Genomic DNA, 10237 nt, shown 5'->3' with positions numbered 1-10237 from the left:
ACACTTTTTAAACCATTTAATGGTCTTCTATGAGAAAATCTCTTTGCTTCTCCATCTTCAGGAGTCCCAGGGCTCCTGACTGTCAAATAGAACCATCTGGTCACCACCACTACAAGCCTGCATCGTGCCTATGGATATTAGCGGCATGAACCCTGGGACATTATCTCCTGCCATCAGTGGAGGTCTTCAGATGTGGCTGACCATTGAGCACCTTCATGTTGCTTGTGGAAGTGTCCCTCTTATCAGCACTTTCTGGTGACTTGTAAATGAATGTACCTGGGGAGGTCTTCCGATTTCACACAACATGCTCATCCCAGCATCCCCACTGTCCTCAACCCTTTTCTTCCTTCTTCTGCCTTCCTACAGGGCAAAGCATTGGATTTCATTAGTTCCAGACTTCCAAAGACACACATGTGGCTCGGTCTCCTGGAATCTTTATCCAGTTCGTGAAATTCATGTTCAGCTCATGGAGAATCTCACCCAGTGAATAAATTTTTGCTTGTACAATCTTACCTTCACTGAGCAGCTTTAGAACATAATTCTAACAGTACTCCATGAGAAATCCTTGCATGGCTTGGGTTCTAGTAACCTGACTAGGGGCAACAATGGAATGATTAAATGGTAGACCCACAGACACACAAACAGAAAATATGGGATTGGGTAGTCTGGACTCTCTGATGGCAAAGCTGAGGCACCCAGAAAGCTCATCATGTTTCTTGTATGTAATTGAACAGGGAGGTGGGGTTACTGCATACAGCTGACCAAGGAGGCACAGGTTTTGTATACAGATAAACAAGAATGCAGGGTTTATTGTCTAGAACCTAACAGGGAGGTCAGATTATTACATACAGAGAAGAAGAAGGCAGTTTAGCTGCTTTCACTGTAGCAGTCTTTAGGCAGTGATAGCTGGAGGAGAGAGCCATTTTTGGCATAGAAAGTCACCATCCACAGAGGAAGGCTTTGCCTTCCCTCTAGGCCTCACCTGGGGAAGACTTTGAAATGCCCATAGGTGTAAGGCACTGGGGTCTTTGACATGGTTATGCCCATGTCAACAACGCTCATTCACTCCCCACAGTTCTGCAGCTCCTGCTGTCACATGTCGGTGAGCCCTGAGAACTCCCCTCTGCAGACGGAGCATGTTCCTCATCAAGCTCTGCTGGGATTGAGTTCCAGTGTTTTCCAGGCAGTCAGGTGAGAAGGAAGAGGCAGGCCTCCTTCATATTGTCCACTAAAAGACTGTGCTATTACCTTGGAGAGGGGTGGGGCAGTTACACATTCTGAGGGAACTGAAGGGTCTGGTGAACTAAAACTCTTAGGCCCAAATACGGGCATCCTTTGTTTTAGGATTTTCTCAACAGTCCTCCCTTCACTGAGTGTGTGACATCTAGCTCCTCAGCCCCTCAACTTCCTGCTTTTCTCTTTTTTTTTCTTTTAATTAATTTATTTATTTATTCACTTTACATCCCAATCATACCCCCTCCCTCCTCTTCTCCAGGTCCCACCCTCCTTTCCTCTTCCCCCATACCCCCTCCCCTGTTCCTCACAGAAGGGAATCCCCACCAACAACAACCCACTCCAGCTCATCAGGACTGAGAGCATCATTTTCCCCTGTTGCCTGGTGAAGCAAGCCCCGCCAGGGGGAACTAACTGACCGAAAAGCAAGCAAGAGTCCATCTCAGAGACAGCCCCTTTTCCCCTCACTAGGGAACCCATGTGAAGCCTAAGCTGACCCACTTGCTACATCTGTGTAGGGGGCCTAGATCCAGTCTATGCATGGTCCTTGGTTGGTGCTTCAGTCTTCGCAAGCCCCTCTGGGCCCTTGGCTGTGTTGGTTTTCTTGTGGAGCTCCTGTCACCTCCAAGTCCTTCTAATCTTCCTCCCACTTTTCCATAACACTCCCTACACTTCACCCAATGTTTGGCTGTGAGTCTCAGGATCTGTTTTGGTCTGCTGATGGGTGAGGTCTCTCAGAGGACAGCTATGCCAGGCTCCTGTCTGCAAGCATAGCAGAATATTATTAATGTTAATAGTGTCAGAGGTTAGCTCTCTGTTGTGGGGTGGGTCTCAAATTGGGCCAAAAATTGGTTGGACCTTCCCTCAATCTCTGCTCCATCTTTATCCCTGCCTATCTTGAAGGCAGTGTAAATTTTGGGTCAAAGCTTTTATGGGTGGGTTGATGTTCTCCTCTCTGCACTAGGAATCCTGTCTAATTAGAGTGCTCCTCTTTAGATTCCATGACCCCTTCTATAGGAGTCTCAGCTAGAGTCACCTCCATATCTTCCCAGAAGCCTACCCTGTCTTAGGTCTCCAGCTTGTCACAGAGAAGTCCCCACCCAAGGTTTCTCTTCTCTTTGTAGGCCCTCTGTTCTCCCCCCTGCCCCCAGGTCTGATCTCCACCTTAATTCCTTTCTGCACTCCCTCTTCTACCTTGTTCCCTCTCTCCAACCACCTCTATCGATTTTCTTTTCTTAGTGAGACTTAAGCATCTTCCTTTGGGTTTTTCTTTACTTACTGCATCTCCTCCTTTACCTAACATGCTAATGTTTAATGTCGATAGAGACAGAGACTTTGATGGGTTTGTCCTCCTGAAAACACCTGCTGGAATCTCAAAAATTATTCACTGAATGAGTGAATTATGGCTGAATGTATGCCTCTTCAAAGGAGCAAGAAACTATAGTATATCCATCCTAAGGGATTTTATGCAACCATTAGAAACATTTATGATGAACCTTCAATGATACGAGAGGAAAATTTGCAATAATGCTAAGTAAATAAAACTAAAGTAGAGCACTACAATTTCTCTAGATATAAAAATGAGCTCACATGAGAGAACAAACCTAGAGGACAGTATGCATGTGTACTGGAACATTACACGGTGCCTAATTAATAGTATGTGTACGAGTCTTGTTTTATGTATAGTAAAAATAAGAACCTGCATGGACATGCCTCAAGATATATATTTGCACTCATGTTTAGAGGGTATGTTTTAGCTGTTAAGTTCCTCTGGTTGAAACAATGGGAAGAGTGGCACGGGTCCCTGGGTTCAGGTACCATGTTTCCCTGACCAACTTCAAAAAGAAAGCTAACATAAGGAAAGAGTGGCAAAGAGAAGCCAGGTGATCCTTAATATTTGTTCTAGACCTTAAACATCATTCTGAGGACTTGGGGGGGGGCTGAAAATGGAAAATAAATTTTCCTGCGTTGTATGTTTACCATCAGGTCAAGGGCTTCTAGAATGTCTCACCTCAGAGCGACCCCACACCAACCAATTTAATCCATCTGTTTCAGCCTCCAAAGACAACTCAGAATTGAAAGGCTTTCTACTAATTTTCTGACATCCCTATACGATCTGCAGGCCAGGGCTTGTTCTGAGATGTGCCTAACAACATACTAAATATGGATGCCTACCCAACTACATACTAAACATGGATAACTTCTTTTGCCCTACAAAATGTGCAGAGGGATAAAAGATACCACCCTATATTCAGGAAATTTTGACTTTATTGGTATAGGTAGAAAAAGAGAGAAGTAAACATTATTTTACTGACAAATGATATACAATGACAACAAGGAAAGCAGAAAATTCTAAGCTGGACAGGGTGATGGAATTGAGAGTAGGCTTTTCCAGAAAATCGGAATAGGAGATGGTCCTGAGAAGGGGGTTAGGAAAGCATAGGATGACTGACAAGTAAATAATCTTCACAGGGGAGAAAGCTAGAGATGGGACAGCAGAGGAGAGAGTGGGACCGGGAAAATAAGGCTGCCTCCTAAAGAACCTTCTGAGTAAAACTTTTATTTCTATTTGTAGAGGTCACAGGACAACTTGCAAGAGTAGGTTGTTTCCTTCTACCATGTAGACCCTGGGGATATAACCCAGGCCATCAAGCTTGGTGGTGGCAATCACCATTATTACTAAGCCATCTCACCAGCATTCTAATTAGAATTGTAGCAACGTGTCAGTTTTGTTTAGGTAAATTTTTGTTTAGTTGACAAGGCTGAACTGTAGGTCTGTGTGTGTGCTGGATATGGATATGCTCACACAGAGACACATACAAGGAGGCCAGCCTGACGCCTTCTTCAATTAGTCCTCCATCTCTTTGGTTGTTTTGGTTTTCCATTTGTTTGTTTTGAGACACGGTCTTCCACTGCACCTGTCACTCACTGTTTTAGTCAGGCTGGCTGGCCGAAAGCTCTGAGTGTCCTCCTGTCTCTGTCTCCAGTGCTTGGGTCACAGGGGCACAGTGCCACATTAAGCTTTTTATGTGGGTGCTGAGGATTCAAACTCACATCCTTACACTTGCTTAGCAAGCACCTTTCTCACTGAGTCATCTCTCCAGCCCTATAAGTAATACTTTTCATTTTCAATATACTTAGATTTTTCTTAAAAGTTACTTCTTTTCTTTGAACTATTTTAAGTGGAAATTAAATTTACCATTTAATTAACTATTTCATCTAAAACTTTACCACTCATGGCTTATGCATGTACAAGCATTATTTTTCCCCTCTCCAACATTCTCAGGTCATACCTTGAAAATGAAATTTTTCAAAAAGATTTTTTTCTGTTCAACACTAGTAAATAATACATTTTATTCCCCTTCTTTTTCCATAAGACCCCCCTGCACTCTGTCCAAAGTTTGACTGTGAGTCTCAGCATCTGCTTCAATCCCCTGTTGGGTGGAGCCTCTAAGAGGACCCTTATAGTAAGCTCCCATACTGTTCCCCTCTTCCACCATTTTAACATGTGTCATTTTTCCATTGCATGTTTTTCTCTGATTTTTCCAGAATTGATTTTTCACTTGTAGAATTACAATTCTGTAATCAACAAATCCATTACATTCCAGAAATTAGTTTTTATCTTTAACAGTTTCCCACAAGATTTCCAGACACTATTTTATTTTGTATAAAATATTGCTGCCAATATTATCCATTATAAATTAAGACTGCTAACTTACTCTTGTTAGCTGAAACAAGTTAGGAAAATTGTATTGCCCATTCTCCCTCAGCTAGCTGTATATTTTCTACTGTCCAAATTGTAGTGAAAATATATTATACTGCAAACCTAATTCTTTTTAGCATCTCAGATATGTTTGCATTCTTCAAAACAGAGATCTGTGGAGCTAGAAGAATGAATCCCAAGTTACAGGTAGCAAAAGTAATTCTGATTTAGAAGTGTTTTCTGAAAATGTTTGGAGGTGACAGGCAGAATCCCAGAAAGAATGGGAGGCCATAGAGCAGGAAGCAATGAGAAGCAGCCAGCAGAACCAGTCCAGTCTGCCCATCTCTGAGAGGTTCCCTCTGCTGTCTCTGCTGCCTCCACTGTTGCCACGAACTCTGGGTGAGCATCCTGGGTGCATGGGTCACGGGTTTGCCTCTTGCTGCAGGAAGTTCCGAGGAAGTGGACGGGACCTAGCTCCCACTCTGAGAGTAGTATAGAAAAACTCTTCCATACAGGGAAGGCTCTCATATCATGAACCAGTCAAAGGAATGACAGTTGTACACTGGAGGCTTCCACGAGCAGAGAGGAAATACCCTGCCTTGGCCAAGGGAAAATTGGGTGTGTGCCAAAGTGAACATAAATTCTGTACCTTAATTCTGAGGCTGTTCACCCCCAAATTAGAACCATTCACTTCTCTGTGTTCACCTCAGCAAGTCTCCTGTGCGGGTTCTCAGGTGCTAGGCAAGGTAAAGATTAGCAAAGATGGAAACAGATTTATGATCTTCCACGGTAGTTTCTAGTAAATGTTACCATCAATAGCCTATGCACAGCAACTGAAGAACACACAGACTAGCAACATAGGCGTAGCTCCTGTACCACTTAAGGCCTAAGATGCGAATGTGTAACTATAAAGGAAAACCGGTTTCCAAGCAGTGTTTTCCTGAATATTGTTTTAATTGTACTCATGCAAATATTTATTTTTTCCATGCATCTGATAAAAATTACAATGTTTGAAGCTAAATGTATATGATCACTTACATTTAATTTTAAGAATAATTTATTCTGGATTTTGTATGTAAACTAGGTCTGACAAAAATAATGTTGTGTGAGTGTGAATACCCATGAGTGAGCGGGGCTGGGAACAGAACCAAGGTCATGCTAGTCAGGTGCTCTCCACTGAGTCTTTTCCCCCCGAATAATCCTTACATTAGTTTTCATGGTAGCTGAAAAAAAAAATCACAAGACAGGGACTGAAAAGAAGAGTCAGAGATTAGGAGAGCTGACTGCTCTGCCAGAGGACCCACGTTATTTCCCATCACCCATCACGGCAGCTCACAGCCACTTGTGACTCCAGTTCTAGGAGCTCCAGCACTCTTTTCAGTCCTCTAAGGGCACCAAGCACAAGCACGCATGTAGTGTACATGCCTTCAGGCATGCAAACACTCATACCCACAAAATTAAAATACAGACATATATATTTAAAAAATCATTTTTAGATCACAAGATAATCTTTATGCCACCTAAAACTCACAAAATGTCAAACTTTAAGATCCAGAGATGTTCATGGCCCTGTTTTTCCTACGCCTAAAGCTGCTCATCCAAGCTTCCAAAATAGAAAAGATTTTACAGTGATGATTAAAGGGAATATTTTACTGGAATAATAGCATGCCAGATGATTTCTCATGGCACAAGAGCTTCCCCCTCCTGTATGTGTCTCTAATTGTTTCCTGCATCCTCTTTAAGGTAACCTGCAGTTCAGGTGGTCCTCAGCAGACTCCCCCGCACCTAACCCATCCCCACCCTCATTCAGGTCCTTGAAAGGACATACTCCTGTCACTAATCATTTAGCAGAGATGTTTGTACTGCATCCCAGACAGCGGGGTAGGCAGTGTTCTGAAGTAAAGGGCTGCAGAGGAGAGGGACAGTGATTGATGTTTTCCTCCCAGACTTAGAATTTGTCCTGAGATTTCCCCACACACAAAGGTTCTTCTCATAATCAACTGAAGGTTAGGTCACTGGTAAAGAGAATGCTGTGAATGAAACCAAATGGCTCTTGGAATCAAGATCAGTACTTAGGAACTTCTCTTTGTCAATTAAGACCATCACCACACCTTTATTCTTTGCTGCAAGTAACTTAACACGATGTTGATCAAAGTGCTGTATTTACAATAAGATGCTATTACTCAGACACATCTCCATGTCCACTGTGAGCAAGGCAGGTGTAGTTCAGGCCTTCAGACCTGCCAGGAGGACCATAAGCCATGTGCTGTTCTTGGCAGAAATCTTTGTTTGCATGTGGTTGCTTCTCATCTTTCTTCCGACCATGAGACCCAGATTCCTTAGGGCCTAGAGGACCGTCATAGTTTTCCTCACCTTCGCTACACTTTGTGGCAAGTACCATATATTTTAATCCTTCTTGGTTCTTGATTTCCATCAAGGCAACTGGCATCTCATCATCTGAATTCAAAGCAGCCATTCTATTTTCTTCACCTGTAAGCGGATAGAGACGCTGTTACCGTATCCATCTAACTTCTTTTGTTTCTAATAAAAATACACAAGCCCTATATGAACTGGGGCAACTCCAGCTTTGTATATTTGCTTGGCAGGCTTTTATGAAGACAGCTGAATGCCAGGAAGACAAGAGTAAAGAGAGCTGGCTCCCTGTCCCTTAGTGCACAGTGCTCTAGAAGAGGAGCAGACATATCAGAGTAAGTGGTGCTGTGCAATTACATAAAGGACTATATAAAGTATCCCATGAGGGAGAGAATATACTTACACAGGTGGAACAGGTCACTGCCTTTATGATAAAGGTTAGGAGCTCTGGGAAGTTCTCCTTGTCTCGAATCGCGTTTGACCTGGTTATCATACAATTGAGTATCTACCTTTAAAGGCACTATAAATACTCCTTTATATTTGGCCATTTAACTACTTGTTTTCAAAGTACATTTTTCTTCTCCCTCTGCTTTTTCTCCAAACATTTTTGTGAGTCTTTTGTAAATTTTGCTTGCATGCATCAGATGCCCTGGAACTGGAGTTGCAGACAGTTGTGAATGTGGATGCTGGGAATTGAACCTAGTACCTGGAAGAGCAGTTACCTCTCTTTACCACTGAGCCATTTCTCCAGCCCTTTTCTCTCTTTTTTTAAAAAATAGGGCCTAGCTATGTAGACCAGATTAGCCATGAACTGGAAGTGATCTTCCTGCATCAGCCTCACAAGTGCTGGCATTTCCAGGTGTGTACCACCATGCCAGGTTACTGACTGCTTGTTAAGATAATGCATAAGATGTACAGTCTACCAGAAGTAAGGTGTGTACTGCCTACCTATAACACAGAGTCATTGCTCTCTAAAGTTTACATTCAGGTAGAAAGAGATGCTCAGTAAACCAGCAGACCGTGGAGAGCAGTGGGAAGAGGAAGGGCCTAGAGAATGATAACATGGAAAGGAGCTACTACTTTAAATAGTGGTCACAAAGTACCCGTGAGCGAGGTGAGATTCTAGCACACATGTAGATTAAATAAGGGAACTTTCCATGTAGATCTTTCATTTTGTTTTTTTTGTTTGTTTGTTTTTGTTTTGTTTTTCTTGTTCATCACAGTATAAGAAATTAAACCTAGGGCCTCAACCACGTTGCCTGAGTCATTTACCACAGAACTATGTGCCTGTCCTTCTATAAGTTTTTGAGATTGGGTAACCTTGAGTTTCCCAGGAAGACTTGAACCCACAGCCTTTCTACCTCAGCCTTAAGAGTGTGTGGGTAACAGGAATGTACACTCACCCTGCCTCCCCCTTTAGCCCTGTGTTGGTTCAGCTGTGCTGCTATTCTAAGAGCGTCGAGAGACAAGAACAAGGCTTCAGAGGCAGGAAGATGCCAGATGAAGTAACAGCAGGAAGCTGACGGGGCTGGTCATCTTCAGCAGTGCACATGAGGAAAAGAGTGCACACCTGGCCATGTTGGGTGGCAAGGTTGAGGGAGGAGGATGGTGACTGGCAGTAAATGAATAGTTACTATGATTATTGTTCAAGATTATCCTTATAGAGCCCTTACTGTGCAGTGAGCAACATTATAAGCTATAGTCATATGTTAACTCATTTTTTCCTATTGATTAGGTACTGTTACTGTCTGCACTTAAAAGATGAGGAAGACGAGGGATGAAGGAACTCAATAATATGCTCAAGGCCATATAGCTAGGATGCGTTTCTATCCTGACACGCCTGTCTGAGAGGTGGGTTGAATTTCCACGCTGTGTGAGAAGCACTGAGGATAATGCACCTTTCATGAGATCTCAAGTTTGCCTAATACCCAAGTGCTGAATAGCCAGGGATAACCCAAATTCTACTGTGGGTATTGCCAATATGGACTACAGATATTAATTAAGTTCCTATCTATCATAATAGCAATAGGAAACATCAACAAAAAATATATTTCACATTAAGTCAGCAGCTCCAATGGAGTTGCTTTTCATTATGAGGGCTTGAAGAAATCACACAATTTATGCTTATAGTTCACATTTTCCACTCTTGTTAGCTCTTTCACTGACGTCCATTTAGTCTATTCCACCATGCAAAAGTTTAATTATTTTTGCTTTGATGAATTTGAGGGAATAGAAAAGATCATTTATATAAAACAGATAAATTTCTTTTTGCAAATTATGCTTCTGTGTGCCTAAGGAAAAAAAAACCATTAACTACCCACTTCATTGGTTCAGAGTGCTGGCAGCAATGTTTAGTAACTTGATCCTGGCAAGCTTTTAGCAATTAATACATCTTGTTGCATAAAGAGCTCGGGAGAGATGGTGATGATGGGGAAGCTTGTCTGATACGTTTGTTTAAGAGTATTCGCTACAAAAATCTGCAGATCAGAGCTAGGGCTGATATTCTGAACAAAGGTAGTAGCACTCAGCAACCTCTTTAGAAGGGAAATATTAAAATAAAGACTTCCGAGTAAGACAGGGTATTTAGAGGCGAGACATATGCCGGCTGACTGGCTATGTTTAGAACGGCACAGGAGCATTGAGATTTGTTTCCTGTAGAACTCTCTGGGCTGGTGAGGTGATGTTTACACAAATGTTGGGATGAAGTCACTGGGATATTTTTACTAGGTGCCCAGATATGTTACTAATCTCTCTCTGTCTCTCTCTGTCTCTGTCTCTCTCTCTCTTTTCTCCTCTCTCTCTGTTCTTTCCTCCTCTCCTTCTACCATGCCCCCCTTCTGACCTCCTTCTCCCCCATTAGGTCAGTAGGACCAGAAGATAGGCATAGCATTATTGCTATTATTGCTGTAATTCTACAGTGCTTCATTT

At 42.6% G+C, this 10237-nt stretch overlaps 1 protein-coding gene across 2 annotated transcripts in view; it reads right to left on the bottom strand.

The window, feature by feature from the left end:
* Positions 1-4959: 4959 nt before the first annotated feature.
* The window catches only part of Ros1 (ROS proto-oncogene 1, receptor tyrosine kinase), a 133313-nt gene continuing 128035 nt past the window's right edge, over positions 4960-10237 (bottom strand). For both annotated transcript variants that reach the window (XM_060373298.1, XM_021653063.2), the window contains exon 44: positions 4960-7426. In XM_060373298.1, coding sequence (XP_060229281.1) covers positions 7116-7426 — 311 coding nt within the window. In that variant the 3' untranslated portion in view covers positions 4960-7115. The remainder of the gene's footprint in view (positions 7427-10237) is intronic.

This window comes from Meriones unguiculatus, chromosome 20, assembly GCF_030254825.1.
Source record: "Meriones unguiculatus strain TT.TT164.6M chromosome 20, Bangor_MerUng_6.1, whole genome shotgun sequence".
In the NCBI taxonomy this organism is placed as follows: Eukaryota; Metazoa; Chordata; class Mammalia; order Rodentia; family Muridae; genus Meriones; species Meriones unguiculatus.
The sequence above is the reverse complement of the archived record's forward strand: the minus strand, read 5'-3'. Positions and strand labels throughout refer to the sequence as shown.